Raw genomic sequence first — 17630 nt, 5'->3', positions numbered from 1 at the left:
AATTCCAGGAGGTTTCTAGCCCCCCACCCCTGGAGGCTGGCAACCTAAATATTCAGGCTTGGCATGCCTGGAACTGTTCTGCTGTACAATAATTGTGTGTAAAAAGAAATCATAACAGGCTATTTCAAGTTACTCGAGTACATACAAATCTATTGAGACTGGATTAACTCAGGGGTCGTTTCGTAGAAAAAGAGCTAGGGGAACTCATTAGCATATGCCACACCCCCTGACATCACCGGAAGTGCGTCATAAGGCCACACACCCCGCCCCCAACGGTCCTGGCCGCCGCCGGCCTTGCAGCTCCACTGCCATGCCCGATGAGGGGCCCGGCGGTGGACCTGCAAGGCCGGCGGGAGTGCATGGAAGCCCCGCAAAGGCCCTCCCTGGCCCCAGGCAGGCAGGGGTGGGGAGAGGCAGGGAGGAAGCAACTTACGCTCCCTCTTCTCCTGCCTCCTCCTGGCTGAATGAGGGCCGGAAGCGGGGCGGCCGGAAGCAGGGGGCGGGGCTTCGTCATGTGCCCCGCCCCCCGTACCTCACCCAGGGGAACTGCGATCCCCCGCGATCCCCCCGAAATGACCTCTGGATTAACTGCATAGGATAGTACTGTAAAAAGTAGTGCTTATATTATTTAGAAGAATGTATTCCTGGAAATGTTGATCATTCCAGTGAACCTTCTGAATAATAACATTGCCTTTGTATCATGTGGGAAAGGAAAGACATTCCCTTTAGTTTGGATTCAACTGCACCATTAATAGCTTGTGAAGACTATTAGTGCCACCCTAAGTAGAGTTACAACAACCTTCAAAGTTCACTGAAACCAATAGGTTTTAAACTGTTACTCTATTTAGGGTGGAACTGTAAACTTCCATTATATGACTACTAAATAGTGTTCTTTGTCATCTCTTCTTTTTATAGTACCCCTGAAAGCAGGTACAATTAGCCTTTGTACCAAGTGTGTGTATGTGGCACTCTGACAATAATTATGTGCGTTACAGAATGTATAGCTATGTGCATATTCATTCTTTTCCTCATTAACTCTTTTAAAAAAACATACACCAAAGAACAGTCTCCCATTCCAAGTAAAAATATCATACGTGGGCAATAAACCAGCAAAAAACCCAGTAAGAACTGTTGCAGAACAAAACAAATATTGATTTATTGCAACCAAGGGAGATAACACAGTCAATCTCCATTAAATTTTTACTATTAAGAACTGTAAAAGCAAATCTTGTAATTTTACTAGAATTCATTAATTACCAGTGTAACTTGCACAGATAATTGTTAGAAGCCTCTTCTTGTTGCTGTATGCAGAAATATTTCTCATAACATTCTGGAAGATAGGGAAAAATTCTCAGATGCTTATGAGGACCTGTGCCATTCCTTTCCCCTCAATAGCTTTGATATGAAAGGCATTTCAAAAGCCATCATCACAGTGGATGCAGTAATACAAATAAAGTAAACAGGCATAACTGAATACCAAGTCACTAAGCAGAGTTACACCCCTCTAAATCCACTGGAGCAGCTCTGTTTAGGACTGCACTGGATGTAACCGAAAGGTTAATCAGCTGTTTCAGAAAACCATCATGCACTGGTTTGCAGGTTGTCTAAGAATTTTGTACACACAACTCAGAAAATATAATAATTTCATTATTCATCTCTCCCTAAGGCTATACAATTGGAGCAGACTGGGCAAAAGTCAGATCTAAATAATTTTAAATGGATGCTCATGAATTCATATGATTTTTACAGTGAAACAAAATAAAACCACTGTCATATAGATCATTTGAATATGTATCCACTGCAAATATGTAGTTCCAAAGCATGGATCCTCATGATTTTTGTGTTGGGTCACCCCAAACTCAACATAAAATCACATCTCATGTCCATAGCCACAGATTACACCAGAAAAATCACAGATCCACTGCCTTGTAGCACCATCATGGCACAAAAACATGGTTCCAAAGCAAAGATCCTCATGCATCCTCAGAATTTTTATACTGAGTCACCCAAACTTACCATCAAATCACATATCATGTCCAAAGCCACAGATTGCACCACTAAAAATCATGGATTCACTGATTTGTGGTGCCACTATGGCACAAAAATATAGTTCAGAAGCACGGATCCTCAAAATTTGTACTTTTGGTCACCCCAGATTCATTATCCAATCACATATCATGTCCATGGCCACAGCTGGTGCCTCAAAAATAATGGATCCACTGCTTTGTGGCACTGCCACAAAACAAAAATGGGGTTCCAAAGCACAGATTCTCATGGATCCTCAATATTTTTCTATTGAGTCATCCCAAACTCGCCAACAAATCATGTCCATAGCCACAGATTATACCACAAAAATCACAGATTCGCTGCTTCAAGTGGAAAAACATGGTTCCTAAGCATGGCTCCTCAAGGATCCTTAGAATTTTTCCATTGGGTCACCACAAATTCACCATCATATCACATATCATATCTGTAGCCACAGCTGGCACCACAAAAATCACATAGCATCACAGTGCAAAAATACAATTCCAAAGCACGGATCCTCAGGATTTTTGCACTGGATCACCCCAAACTCACTATCCAATCAGAGATTGTGTCCTTGGCCACAAATTACAGCAAATTAACCCACATAAAAATCTTATGAATTCAAGAGGCTGCAAAGCAGTGGATGTGTGATTTTTGTCATGCAGTCTGTGGCCATGAACACCTGTGGTTCGATAGTGAGTTTAGGGTTACCCAACGCAAAATTCCTGAGGATCCATAATGATCTGTGCTTCAGAGCCACATTTTTGTGCCATGGCAGTCCCATGAAGCAGTGGCTCTGTGATTTTCCTGGCGTAATATGAGGCTATGGACATGATACATGAGTTGATTATGAGTCTGGAGTGACTCAAAGCAAAAATAATGATGATCCATGCTTTGGAACTACGTTTTTGTGCCATCATGGTGCCACAATATGGTGGATGCATGATTTTTGTGTTGCTGCCTATAAACTTAAGACATGATCTACAGTATGACAGTGGTTTTGTTTCAGTGTAAATCCCATATGAATTGAGAACCCATGCAGAATCTATGCCTCAGATCTGGTTTTGTGTTATTGCTGCACCACAAAGTATTAGATCTGGGTGGTGTTGTGTTGTTTTTTTTAGGTTCCTTCCATCATCCTGGCTTTGACATGTGATTTGATACTAGATTTAGGGGAAGTTCTGTGGGGGGGAAACTTGAGGATCCCTGAAGATGTGTAGTTCCAGTTCTTACCCCCCCCCCTTTAAAAGACATTTCTATGCCACTTTTCCACCCAATTCAGGGTCCCCAAGGTGGCAAATATTCTTGGAAACCCTAATTTTATTCAGGTGGGGTAGCCCTGTTGGTCTGAAGCAGCATGGCAAAGTTTGAGTCCAGTGGCACCTTTAAGACCAACAAAGTTTTATTCAAGGTATAAGTTTTCGTGTGCAAGTATTTGAGGAAGTGTGCTTTGCACACGAAAACGTATGCCTTGAATAAAACTTTGTTGGTCTTAAAGGTGCCACTGGACTCAAACTTTGTTTTATAATATTTATGTTACATAAAGTATAAAATAAACACAGGGTTGTCAAATGGAGTTCCGGGGAAGGAGAGCTAAGCGGAGCTATTTGTAAAGTAAAGAGTTTAAAATTTAAACGGTCTCCAGCAATGCTTCCTCTAAGCTGTGGAGGCTTGTAAGCAAAAATTCTACTTTGTGAGCTGCTGGCATTAAAGCTGTTTGCAAGCGATTTGGCTGCTGCATAAATTAGTTTGCTCTGGAGCCATCCTTCCTGAGCTGAGACAAAAATGTGTGAGCCGGAGGCTAAAAAACTGTGAGTTAGCTCACACTAACTCAGGTTAGAGGGAACATTGGCTCCAGTTCAGCCTCCCTCCCGTCCCTGTCGCAGCTGCCTTCAGCGAAGCATCCCTACAAAAGCGTCAACCCCCCGTTTGACATCAGTCCGGAAACTGTCACTCTCCACTTCCTATCTGCGAATTGTGCGGCTCAGAAGGAGGAAACGGGAAACACGTCAGGCCGCCGGGTAGCCGGTCCGTGGGTTTCGCTGCCTCCCGCCTCTCGGTGCGCATGCGTGCCATCCGGGCCCTGCAGCGTTGGGCGGGAGAGCTGGAAGGAAGGGCGTTTCAGATAAAGGCGAGTGGAGCAATAAGCTCAGGAACCGGAAGTCGGCGGCGGGGGCGGGCCACTGCCTCTTCAGAGGGTGGTGGGCGGGCTTGGCTGTGGCGGGAACCGCCCTCGGGGTTTGAAAGCGCCCTCAGTCAGGACAGCGGCGTCGAGGGGACCTGGACGAGCTGACCGGCGGTGTAGAAGAAAGGGAGGCCTCGAGACGAAGGTGGAGGCTGCTGAGCGGTCCCCTCGCCCGCCCAGCCTTGCCTTGCCTGGGCCTGCCCTCTGGTCTCCCTCGGCCCGATGCTCGGCATCGCTGGTAATACGGGTCACGTACTCCATATACCTCGAGGAAGCCCCCCCCACCCCACTCCCCCTTGGGCGGTGGCAGGTCCTCGGCGAGTGACTCTCCCTGGCCTGCCTCCTGTTAGTCCAGAGCGGCGGGAAACAAGGGTCACCCTGCTGTTGTCCCTACTCTGCCCTGGCCGTATCCCGTTTGCATGTCCTGCTGTGTTCACGGGTAGAAGGTGATTCTTAGAGAAGATGCTTTAAATATGAATCGGTATCCAAACGGTAAAGCTTTTTTTTTGTTGTCAGCTGCAGCATTTCATTCTACAGGTGTGGTGATGGGTTTCAGGGTATGAGGCTCACTTATAGTGAGTCAGAGACCTTTGGCCTGTCAGGGTCGGTTGTGTTGCCTATTCTGACTGGCAGTGGCTCTGCAGTTTCTCAGGCAGGACCTTTTGCTGCAGGGAGCCACAGCTCCGCCCCTTATTTATATATATATATTTTGAAGGGATGTATTAAAAGGAGTGACAGGATTGCCCATTGGAAACAATAACCGGATAGGACCTTTAAGATCTACTAACTAGACCACATAAAGCTACTGTGGAAGTCATGTTGGATGCAGCAAAAACTGCGATTGCTTTGTATTGGAAAGCGAATAAAGCACCTAGTATTGAGGTGTGGTTTAAGAAATTATGGAGCCATTATTTAATGGATGCAGTCACAAATAAAATAAATTTCTTATCTCAAAAGCCAACTCTAACAATCTTCACAGCTAAATGGTACCCGGTGCTTGACTACTTATCTCAACAACAATTCATCTCTTCTGATTGGACACACTATCACAAATGGATTTAAAGACTGAAAGTTTGTATTATTACTTTGAAATTCTTTTCTTTTCTCTTTTGTTTCATTTATTTAATTTATTTTTTGTTCTAGTTTAATATATATTTTCAAGGAGGTAAAATACTTATGCTTCATCAGACAGAATAAATACATCTCCGAAAATTGAAAACATACCCTGTATGTATAAGAGCTGTTAAGTTATAGTTTATACATTGTGCTATATTCACTTCTTAGCAGTTATGTAAATACTTGTTATAGCAATGTTAACATTTACAAAAAATAATAAAAATATAAATATTAAAAAAGACTAACAAACTTTATTGTAGCATAAGCTACAGATGCATCAGATGAAGAGAGCTGTGTTTCTCGAAAGCTTATGCTACAATAAAGTTTGTTAGTCTTTTTTAATATTTATATTTTTATTATTTTTTGTAAATGTTAACATTGCTATAACAAGTATTTACATAACTGCTAAGAAGTGAATATAACACAATGTATAAACTATAACTTAACAGCTCTTATACATACAGGGTATGTTTTCAATTTTCGGAGATGTATTTATTCTGTCTGATGAAGCATAAGTATTTTACCTCCTTGAAAATATATATTAAACTAGAACAAAAAATAAATTAAATAAATGAAACAAAAGAGAAAAGAAAAGAATTTCAAAGTAATAATACAAACTTTCAGTCTTTAAATCCATTTGTGATAGTGTGTCCAATCAGAAGAGATGAATTGTTGTTGAGATAAGTAGTCAAGCACCGGGTACCATTTAGCTGTGAAGATTGTTAGAGTTGGCTTTTGAGATAAGAAATTTATTTTATTTGTGACTGCATCCATTAAATAATGGCTCCATAATTTCTTAAACCACACCTCAATACTAGGTGCTTTATTAGCTTTCCAATACAATGCAATCGCAGTAGGAATGCCAATTGATTTGCATGCTCTCCATTGAAATACATTGCAGCACAAAATGAGTTGTAAAGAAAATGTGGAATGGATTTTCCATTAAGGTATCTGGGCTACTCTGGGACTGGAATGACAGCCTCCAGAGTGAAATGACAGCCCCTGGGAAGCATAAGAAGGATTACAGTGTAATTAAAGAACTAGCAACACCAGGAAAACCACTGCAATGAGATGCTAAATATTTTTGGGGGGAAATTAAATAAACATCATTGAAAACATTAACATTTATGATTATTTGTTTCTTTTTCGTGTACATTATATAGAATGTCAGTTAAAGTACAATTACAATTTTGTAGTTGTATAAAATCTAAACAGCAAATTTCAAGAGCTAGATAGTTTGCAAACTAATGATGACATCAACATCAGGAAAATAATCACACTTAACAAGGTAAGTTCAAATAACACCAGAAGAGTCATCTAGAAGAATCATCACATGAGGATCCTGGTGTTGCTAGCCCCTGGGAATAGACTCAGTGCTCTGGGACTGGAATAACGGTGGAGAGTAGAATGACTGTCCCTAGCAATAGATTTTGTGCTCTGGCCCGGCTGAAATTACAGGTCACAGAGTGAAATGACAGCCCCTGGGAGAAGCAAGTTCAACCCTGACTGGTCTGTAGCACTGACAAATTTGAGATGTGAGTCCTTCCAGACCAATACTGAGACCTAATTAGCCATCAGTACTTGCCCTTTAGATGGTTTAAGCAGCACTTAATGACGACTTTCTGATATGAATTATCTTTCTGATCACTCTGCCAGCCCTCAAGTAATTGCATTTTTGAACTCTTCCAAACTTGTATTTTGGTCCTAGCAACACACTCCCAGGGATGCTGGAATGGGCAGGGGAGCAAGGGAAGTTTTCCAGTCCCATATAGTGATTGCCTGTGCAGTAGTCCACTTGTCTGATTCCCCTTAATTAGTTAACACTATTGATACTTAAGGTCCATCATGATATGATGTTAGAGGCCACCACTGAACATATTTTTACTCCAATTTCTCTGTGGCAGGGCCCTCCCTTGAGAATAAGAACATAAGAGAATATGAGAAGCCACGCAGTGGCCAAAAACCCAGGTGTCATCAGGAGGTCCACCAGCAGGGCCAGAACTCCAGAAGCCCTCCTACAGTTGCTCACCAAGCACCAAGAATGCAACATCACCACCTCCAACACAGTGTTCCAGCTATACCTTGTGGCTAATAGCCACTGATAGGTCTCTGCTGTGTATGTTTATCCAGTCCCCTCTTGAAGCTGCCTATGCTTGTTGCCGCCAGCACTTCCTGTGGCAGTAACTTTCGCATGTTAATTACTCTGGGTATGTAAACCATTTTGGGTCTCCACTGGGGAGGAAGGCAGGGTATAAATGAAGTAAATAGTAAGTCCACAAGGCTAGTCTGTTCATCCAGGATAGCAACAGTGCTTGCCCCAGTTCCCTGGCTTCAGGCTGCAAGAGCAATCTGGTACCCTGCATTGTACATGGCTTCTGCAGAGTGCAGTTGTGAATCTCTGCTGTACACCCAGCAGGGATTACTGAGGTGCTGTTTTTGGACTTCGGGGATGGTCAGGCTTTCACCTAACAAGCTGTCCTTATGGATGCATTTGAAATTATACTGGAAAGGCACTTGAGAAGGAGACCTATCTCACTAACTCTCTTTTTCCCGGAGGAGAGCTACATAATAATAATAATCTTTCAATTTATTAATTGCTCAATCCTGCAGAGCTTGCTGGCTCTGAGCGATTTACAGTTACTCATTCAACGTGGGACTAACAATGATTTATGGGGGTAAGGGAGGACAACATATATCTATATATACATGATGCAGCCACTCACTAGAAAACATCATACTTTATGTAGCATGTTCAGTATCCTTAGTAACCCTTAACTGCAACTGAGGACTGTATTTTCCTGTTTGCCAGATGTCTTGATCTGAGCACACTGCTTGTTTTAGTCTTTTTTTTTTTTTAGTTGTGCTAGGATGGTGTTCAAATTCCATTGAAATCTGTTCAGGAGAGAAGGTAATTTTGCACATTTATCTACCTGAAGGGCTTGGGAAAGCTGTAAAGCTGTCCCCCTGTAAAGCAAGAAGGTGGGCAAGGTGGAGAGTGGCAGGAGTGACGCTCTTTGCTAAATCACCTCTTTGTCAGTGAAACAGATTCCGCTATAAGTGATTTGCCTGTAGGTGGTGACACCCATAAAGCCCCAAGAAACAGCCTAATGAAGATTAAGCATCTCCATAAGGGATGGAATGTTGAAAACAGCTGAGTGTTGAAAGGTAAGAAGTGTTGGGGATCAGCGTGGTCCAGCCCTTGAGAGCTTAGAGAATCCAAAGGATAGATCAGGGGGAGTATGAGATCTCAAAATCTTCTCCAGCTCATGATTCCATGCATTTGAAATTATACTGAATTCCATGCAGGTGACCAGCTAGTCAAATACATAACATTGGAGCATATACTCTGGGCCAGTTAGTTTAATGGCAGAATGCCAATTTTCTTTCTTTAGAGGCTTTTGTCCTTATGACTTTTTTCCCCTTGACACTGTGCCCATTGGAATGCTCTGGTCCCACTAAGCTGAATTACCTATTCACCAACAGAAGCTCCTTTAGTGCATTCTACGCACGCAGCTGATGTCTGATATTGTATGTGGGTGTGCTGACCACAACAAGGGCCCTGTATCTCACAAAAGAGAGTTGTGTCTGCTGTCCTATCATGGATTTGTCTCTTTTGTACTTATGGGAAAAAGAATATGTTACGGCAGCTTTTCTTTCAGTTCTGTATTTGTAACATGAGAAATATGTACTGTACAGTGGTCCATTTTGGACGATTTTACAGCCTGTCACTTTGTTAAAAGCAAGAGGTAGGATGGTTGGAGATACTGTAACCCTAGCTTTCCTTCCTCTGCTCAAAGCACCATCTAGTTCTTCACTTCAAGGACGACATTTTGGTTTTGGCTGAGCATGGAAGATGGTTGTTGTACTTCATGTCCTTCATTAGGAATGGTCTTTTAAAAGGGGAGCATTGCCTCTTCTTTCTGGTCTAGGCTTAGGTTCTAGGAGCTCATACTTATTTGTAGCATGCTTGGCTCCTTGCTTTTACGCTCCATGCTTTACTTCACATGTGAAATTTGCATGCAGAACATTGTCCCTGATATTCAAGCGAGTGTTTATTTTTCCTCCTAATATATTTTCTGTTAATCTAAAACTGGCCTGGACAAGATGGTCATTTGGTCTGATCCAGGAAGGCTCTTCTTAGGTTTTTACTTTAAACTGGGGATAAGTCGGTCTTCTCCATTGAAATATAGAAACAATAGTGAAGAGCATTCCATTGAGCATGTGCAGAATGTTTGCCTGGTGGCCCCCATTAATACCTCTGTGATTAAAAAGGCCTGTTCCAGACTGGAATCCCAAAGGCTCCCTAAGCAATTAACAGATCCCATATATTTATTTATGTTATTTGTAGTCTGCCTTTCTCACTGAAACTCAAATCAGATTACACAGCATAAAACTCACGAGGATACATAATTTGGAGTCATGTCTTTGTGCTGTGGCAGTGCCAAGAAACAATGGATTTGTGAATTTTGTGGTACAGTTCATGGCCATGGATGTGTTAAGTGATGGTGAGTTTTGCGTGACCCAGCTTTAAAATCCTGGGGATGTATTAGGATCCATGCCTTGGATCTATGTTTTTGTCCCGTGGCAATGCCACAAAAGGTGGATCTATGATTTTTGGGCACAGTCTCTGGGCATAGTCATTATGTATTATTTGAGGCAGGGTGACTTTGGGGTGACCAAAAGTATGACCTGTGCCTTAGAACCATGGTTTTGTGCCATGGTGGTTCCACAAAGCAGTAGTGGGCGAGGCAGCGGCTGCCCAACTATTTGGCCTCCCTTGCTGAAGCTCTCCATCTTTATACAGCCCAGACTAAGAAGATCCAGTTTCTGACCTTGCTGTTCCAATCAATCAAACTAATTTATTGTGGCAGGAGCCAGTAATGTGAGACCATTACACTTCTGTATTTAGGATTGCCAGGTCTGGGTTGGAAGATACCTGGAGACTTTGGGGGTGGGTCCAGGAGAGTGCAGGGTTTGGGGAGGGGAAGGGCCTCAGCATGGTACAATGCCATAGAGTCCACCCTTCAAAGCGGCCATTTTCTCCAAGGGAGCTGATCTTTGCCAGCTGGAGATCAGTTGTAAAAGCCAGAAGTCCCCAGTCCCCACCTGGAGGTTGGCAACCCCAAGGGTCATTTAGTAGAAAGAGCTGCAAGAGCTCACTAGTATAACTTATTAGCATATGCCACACACCCTGACATCACCGGAAGTGTGCACCAGCCCCTCTGACAGGCAGAAGCACCTGGGATCCATTCTTTCCCCCCCTCTCCCTTCCTTTCGCCTCCAAGTCGGGCGAAGGAAAAGGGGAGGGGGAGGATCTCAGGCGCTTCTGCCTGACAGAGGTGCTGGCCTGCCCACAGCCAGCCTGGGTGAATTATAGAATCATAGACTCATAGAGTGGGAAGGGACCTCCAGGGTCATCTAGTCCAACCCCCTGCACAATGCAGGAAAATCACCAATACCCCACACACCCCCAGTGACCCCTGTTCCACGCCCAGAATATGATTTAAAAAAACCCTCCAGGATCACTGGGGGCCAAACTGGCCTGGAGAAAAATTGCTTCCTGGCCCCAAAGTGGCAATCAGTGGTGGCGGCCATAACTTTTTAAAGAATCCCTAAGGAGAGCTGGGGGAGCCAGAATGACCTCTCACCTGTGATGTCCGAGCAGGAGAGGTGGAATTTGCCCCTAAGAGTCTAAGGCCGAACGTTTCGCCCCGCCCCCCACAGGCATCGCAGCTGCCATCGAGAGGCTGCGGCCATGACTTTTTAAGGAGCCCCGAAGGAGAGCTGGGGGAGCCAGAATGACCTCTTTTGTGGTGACAACTGTGGCTTTGGATATGTTAACCTGAGCCGCTTCGGTGGGAGGGCGGGTTAAAAATTTAATAAATTTTTTAAAAAATTAACGGGTTTGGGACGACCCAATGCAAAAATCCTCGGCATGCATGGGGATCTAATTTGTAACTATGCTTCTGCACCGTGGCTATGCCACAAAGCAGTGAATCTTTAATTTTTCTGGCGTAATCTGTGGCTATGGGCATGTATTGGTAAGTAACCCAGATCTCTGCGGTTAGTCCCCAGAACGCATTCGGGACAATAAATTTTCCCCTTTCAAGGGAAAGAAGACGAAATGAATGAATGAATAAATTCTCCCCTTTCAGGCGCCCTAACCGGATGTCTTCTCCCCGCTACGTCACTTTCATGCGCGCCCGCTGACGACTTCCTGCCTTGTTCCCCCCTTCCCAGTCCTGTCGCAGGAATTTCAGAGTAATCGGAAGAAGTACGGCCCCGCGTGAGGTCACGGAAGGAATGCTCAGGCGGCCAATCAGGTTCGTGCTCGGAAAGATGGCGGCGCGCGGGGCCCTTGAGCTGTCTGGGAGGGAAGGGAGCAGCAATGGCGGCGCCAGCAACAGCAGCGACACCGAGGCGGACCACCTCCTGCACCCGGAGCTGCTCTCGAAGGAGTTCTTGCTGCTCACGCTGGAGCAGGTATAGCGGCACGGCAGAGTGGGGGGGGGAGGGGCCAGGAAACCCTGCGCCGGGCCATTCTGGGCTTTCAGTTGGGTCCTCATCGGGGCCCACCTGGGGAGATGCATCCCTTGGGTCTGCCTTGGCCAGAGTAAGATGGCATGTCGCTTCCCAGCGGGCCGTCGCTTCTCTTGTTTGTACTGGGGCACCCTTTGGTTGCCAGCCGACTTGAAGGAAGCTGGTTGGAGCCTCCTCCCGCGACAGTTTGATGCACAGAAGAATGGCAGTCTTGAGGCTTAATGGCTACCCTTTTTGTAGAATGCTGCTGGACTGAATGGTCTGCTCCGTTGGGGCTGCTTTTTAATACTTATGGCATCGAGGAGATATCCCGCTGTTACAGTGGCTCTCCAGACGGCCAAGATCAGTTCCCCTGGAGAAGGTGGCTGCTTTCAATGGTATTATACCCTGTTACTGTCTCTCCCCTCCCCAACTCCATCTTCGCCAGGCTCCACCCCCCAAATCTCCAGGTACTTCCCAATCCAGAGTTGGCAATCCAACATCAAGGTACATGTTCTCAACCGTTCAGTCTCTGTAGATCAAGGTGCTGTTGAAAGACACAGAAGCAGGGGCTGTTTAAATAAGGGGATGTTGTCAGAAGCCCTTCCACTAAAACAGCTTTTCAGTGCTGTTTCATATGTTGTGTGGGGTTTTCCTGAAGGAAGAGGGCCCCACTGCCTACTGAACAAGTGTTCCATTGACATGCTTGCATATACTTGAGCAGTGTAAATGTGACACTTATCTATGTGTGCTTACACCATCAGTGAAATATATATGGTGAAGAAGTCCTCACACTGTCAAAGTTGGGGAACTTTCATCTCTAACATCTTTGCTGCCTTCACACATTTATTTATTCATTTATACCCTGCCTTTCTCCCCAGTGGGGAACCCAAAGTGATTTGTATTGTTCTCTGTTTTATCCTTACAACAACTCTGCGAGGTAGGCTAGCCTTAGTGTGTGTGACTGGCCCAAGGTCACCCAGTGAGCCTCTATGGAAGACTGGGGATTCGAACCAGGGTCTCCCAGATCCAAGTCCACTAACTCTAACCGCTATGCTATGTTACTTTGACCTTTTCCCTTTGGAGGAGGTGGCATAATGTTCTAATAATGGGGTGTATTTGTGTGAGTTGCCACCTTTTTTGTTCTTGCCCTAGTTTAACATTAGTTCTGTTAACAGCAGTCTGACATGAAAAATTTAATCAAATGAAGCTTTCATTATCATTTAATAGTTTTGCCAAGAAAACACCCATCTGGTATATATCTACATGTCAAGCTTCAGCAGTTTAAATATATATATATATATATATCAGCAAGTCTACTTCCAGATAAGAGGTTAAGAAAGCAGTGTGATACTCATGCTTTTGTTTTCATAAGGATCTAGAGATACAGTATTTCTGTTATGATGACGTGTGGAGTATATGGAATAGTTATATGTCACCTGAATTCCAGTGCCTTTCTTCTGTGTAAAGTTATACTTAATTCTCTGTCTGTGTGTGGTGTACCTTTTACCTATGCAGGCCTTCTGCAGTTCCCAGTAGTCACTAAAGTTCTTCTATATATGGGTTTCACCTAATAACCCTAAAGGAGATTAAAATTTACCTCAGTTGGTGAAGTGAATTCTGTGTCCCAAGTGGGAAAGTAGAATAGGTACAGAAAATATTTCACAAAATCAAAATTTGTCAGCCAATCTTTCTGCATTCCTGTTTGTTTTGATTTACATGTGATACTGAAAATATTTTCAGTTATTGCACTTAGGAGATTTTCACTCATATAACATTGTGGGTTTGGCTGCTTTTTTACCAGAAAAATATACCACTTGAAGATGAAGTGAAGCTCAATAAAGAAGGCCTTACTGATCTTTATGTTCAACATGTTATACCATTGCCTCAGCGGACCTTGCCTAAGACAAGATGGGGGAAATTGATGGAAAAGAAAAGAAGCCAGAAGGTGTTGAAATATGTTGATGAGAGGTAATTCTTGCTTGCTTTGTTTCTCTTGAATTATCCCTGAAAATTTTCAGGAAGTATTTTACCTGTATCGCCCAGTGGTAAATAAGATGTCATTATGTATTAGCTCTAAGAGATTATTAGTAAAAGCAATACAAAGTCAGTAGGAAAAACTGCTTACTAAGGTCAGATCAGTTGAGGAGTGTGCCTCTGTTCTCTAGTGGTGCTATTTGTGTAATACATTTGCACATGGAGAGCTATCTGGCTGCTGCCAAGGAGCTAAGTAAACATATTTTCTAAAATCTGTAGTGTGCTATAGAAACAACATGTTTCACTGCTACACTCCCCCCCCCTTCCCCAACCAGTTGAAGCAGGAAAAATACGAAGCAGGAGAAGTTAATGTAGACAGCTGTGCTTTGGTTGGCAATAAACAGAATGGGAAAATGGATCTGGTCACTTTTAGGATAGGGATACTATCTGCCGGAAGTGGTTTTGAAAAAGCCCATTATGCACAGTTCCTGCTTTTTCCCAGAGCCCAAATGTAACAAATTGGGTCAGCACCAGTGTGGAAGAAGAGCTTGGGGACTGCAGATCATCTGAGTTAAAGTGATCTGCTAGAGGGAGAAAACACTGCTTCTGTTGAACTTCAGTTTAAATCCATAAAGTTTAGATGTATTCTAGGTCGGGGTCTTTTTACTTTCACTGTTTGTTCTGGCTGCTAATCATCCATATCCATAGATAGCAGCTTCTATTTATGCGTGTCCTGTTTTCATTATGTATAATCAAAATAGGGAAAATACACAAAAATCTGGGATGATGCATTACAAGTGGATGGTTCATTTTAAGCATATCCAATTTAAGGAGGGGATCTGTGAATTCTTAACATTTAGCCCTAAAGGAACTTTAGATGAAACAGTGCCTCATGCATTCTGTCTGTAAAGCCTAAAATAGTTTTTATTATGGTGAACAGTGGACCATCTGGCTAAGTGGGCTGTAGTTCATGAAAGCTGAGGCTGGAATATAATTTTGCTAGTATTTAAGGTACCATAAAGCTCCTGTTGATATTTGCTATAACAGACTAACACAGTTACCATTCTGGAGCTAAAATAATTAAGTAGAAGTATAGTGTTCCAGTGCGAATAGATGTATCTACTTGATGAAGCCAATTTAGAAAGAAATTTTTTAAAATGACTAGTTTGATATGTTCATAACTCTCATAAGGAGTTAAATCTGAAGTGAATATCTGTTGATTATGCTAGTGTTGGCATGTACATTAATTTCCTACAAGTTTAAGAGTCTCATCTAAGCACAAAAACTTGGGGAAAGTTCCATGAAAATGAGTAGGAATATTTGCGATCTATATTGTTTTCCAAAGAAATATCCACTGTTTTTGTCCAGCACTGCTGCTGTGGAGAATCTAAGGAAACGGCCCCTCATTGTGTTTGATGGTAGCTCAACAAGTACAAGTATAAAAATACGGAAGACAGAGAATGGAGCTGCCAATCGTCTAAAATTACCTACAGCTGGAAGCACCAATACTACTTGTAGGAGACTTTTGGGTCCTTCAGATTCATCTACATGTACATCAGCCTCCATTTTATCACAGGACGTTAATGAGGCCAAGAACAACAATATTATAATTAATAACAGCAATGTAACGGCTAGTCAGAAGACGTCATCATTAGTGTCTGCTACTGGATCTACTGTTGTGAAATTAAAGAGAACAGCACCAAAAGAAGAATCAGATACAGCAGTAAGTATACCCTCAACATTCTACAACTTTTAAAAACAGAAACACGCTAGAAGATTTGTTGCTGTTTCCAAGCATGGCATGCATGTCAAAACTGTATGAACAAGTTCATTGTAGGTTTCTGATTCCTTGAATCGAATGGGTTGGATCCAAATGAAGCAAGCTTGCCAGAGAAATCTTTGCCCTTCCCAGAGCAGCAGACTAACCCCCCCCCCAAAGTGGACTGAGGTTCAGGAGACCCCCCACATATACCCGCACACCCCAAGAATGGTATGGGTGAATGAATGGGGGGTAGGCTACAGTCGGAACAGGAAATGAATAGAACTCCTCTCCCACACTCTTGAGTGAGCTCTTTGTTTGCAGAAGAACTCATGCAAGCCTGGGAAGTATTGGTTTTTGCCAGTCCCCCTTTCTTGCTGTTTCCAGGCAGCTTTTATGAGCAGCTTTCTGAGGGTTTGGGAGAGGTGCTGCAGTAGAAAAGGAAAGATGGCAAAGGTCTGTTGCATAAGCTTGATCTGCTTGTAATTTACTGGATCAAACCCTGTATCTTTTATATTAATACAATTGTATTATCAATCTAAATATATAAATAGGCATAAAACAATTGATTATGATTTTACTCAGAATAGCCTTATTCCACCTTTATGAGATCACACAGTCAGTGGCTTGGATCCAACTGAAGAGTTCTGTGGTCAGGGTTTCTCATTTTGGCAATTCCACCTTTCTGCTGCAGACCTCTGACTTCCTTTTTCCTGGGAGTTCCCCCCCCCCCCCCGAAGCTTTATTGTGGGGACCAGAAGAAGTGGGGTGGTCCCATGGACAGAAGTGTATCCAGCCAGTGTCCCCAAGCCATTATTTGGAAATATGGCAGGCTTTTTAAAACTTTCCTTTCCTTAGGAAGATGAGCTGCATTAAAAACAGTCTGGAATCACTTATATTGGAGATATAAGCATATCTATCAGTATTTTCAGTAGATTTTTCAGTGTCTGCAGGAGTCTAAGTATTCTGATGTTCAAATTAGGAGCTTAATTGGACTCTGCTTTTACTTACAGCTAAATTATATTTTTATTTTAGCCACAAGATGGCAACACAAGCCACGCTCTGTGTATCATAAGATGTCTGCTTAAATGTTTCAATATACCAAATCCAACATTATTTAATTCTGTTTCCCTGCAGAATGGTCTACAACCTACTGAAGCAAAAAAGAAGATCCAACATGTAACGTGGCCGTGAATCTGTAAGGTTCTTGGAATGTAAATAATATTTAGCCTCCGTTTTTTGAATAGCTACATCATATTTAACCAGGGTTACAGATTGCAGTGGGTTCTTCATAATATCAGCAGCTCCACAGTAGAAAGCAGAACCGTCTTTTTTCCAGTCACTCTAAAAGTACTTCCCATATAGCACTTTGATTTGTTTACTTCAGTTCTAATGGTTGGTTTGCAGAGAACAAGATTGTTCCACCGGTCCACCTTTGGAATTGTCAAGTATACTGTAGATCAGCCCTCGCATGACTTGATACAGAAAATTTGTGTGGGGTTCATGCTCAACTTGCACAGTGGCACTGACTTCAGTACATACAAATTCCTGTATATGTATATTTAGGAGCTGGGGAAGATAGTGCTTCCATGTTCTTCTGGACTTCCCATGGTAACTGAATACATTCATACATAATGGTTCTGTTGGTAGGGCTTAGGATCAGGGCTAGAAAAAGTAATTCAAATTCTTGGGTGATAGTATCAATATTTAAATGACATCTGGGATTTTTTTTCAGCCTCCTGTGAGACTGTTATTGCTTCTAACAGACTTAGGAAAAACAGCTGAACTGTGTCTTTGCTTCAAATTGAAGTTTTGTTGTCATTAGAGATAAATGGATTTCTGTTCATCGTTGGAGATAAACAGACGAAAGGCACTGTCTAGTCGTCTGTATATAGTATATTGAAGGTTTCAAAGAGAAATGTAGGGGGTGAGCTAGTACTGTACTTTAAAGCGGTACATGTATTAGTATTTCGTATTATACAAATGTGGAAGACACACATTTGAAATGGGAGGCAAACTCGTACTGGGAATAAGCAGTGGAAGTTTGCA

The 17630-nt window shown here is 42.9% G+C and overlaps 1 protein-coding gene across 1 annotated transcript; it reads left to right on the top strand.

Moving 5' to 3' along the window:
- Window positions 1-11650: 11650 nt before the first annotated feature.
- Window positions 11651-17243, top strand: LOC107125141 (chromosome unknown open reading frame, human C2orf49). Its single transcript, XM_015428598.1, has 4 exons — window positions 11651-11809; window positions 13650-13816; window positions 15191-15545; window positions 16719-17243. Exons 1-4 carry the CDS (start codon window positions 11666-11668, stop codon window positions 16773-16775), a joined length of 723 nt encoding a protein of 240 aa, XP_015284084.1. The 5' UTR covers window positions 11651-11665; the 3' UTR covers window positions 16776-17243.
- The last annotated feature ends 387 nt before the right edge of the window (window positions 17244-17630 follow it).

The sequence above is a fragment of the Gekko japonicus genome, unplaced genomic scaffold (genome assembly GCF_001447785.1).
Source record: "Gekko japonicus isolate JY-2015 unplaced genomic scaffold, Gekko_japonicus_V1.1 scaffold718, whole genome shotgun sequence".
Taxonomy (NCBI): Eukaryota; Metazoa; Chordata; class Lepidosauria; order Squamata; family Gekkonidae; genus Gekko; species Gekko japonicus.
This window is presented reverse-complemented; position numbering and strand designations above follow the sequence as displayed.

Bases quoted from the DNA above. Each gene is read 5' to 3' on its own strand.
- LOC107125141 (XM_015428598.1), top strand. From the start codon at position 11,666: ATGGCGGCGCGCGGGGCCCTTGAGCTGTCTGGGAGGGAAGGGAGCAGC. The intron at 13,817-15,190 runs GTAATTCTTGCT...GTTTTTGTCCAG, and splicing joins TTGAAATATGTTGATGAGAG to CACTGCTGCTGTGGAGAATC. The intron at 15,546-16,718 runs GTAAGTATACCC...GTTTCCCTGCAG, and splicing joins AAGAAGAATCAGATACAGCA to AATGGTCTACAACCTACTGA.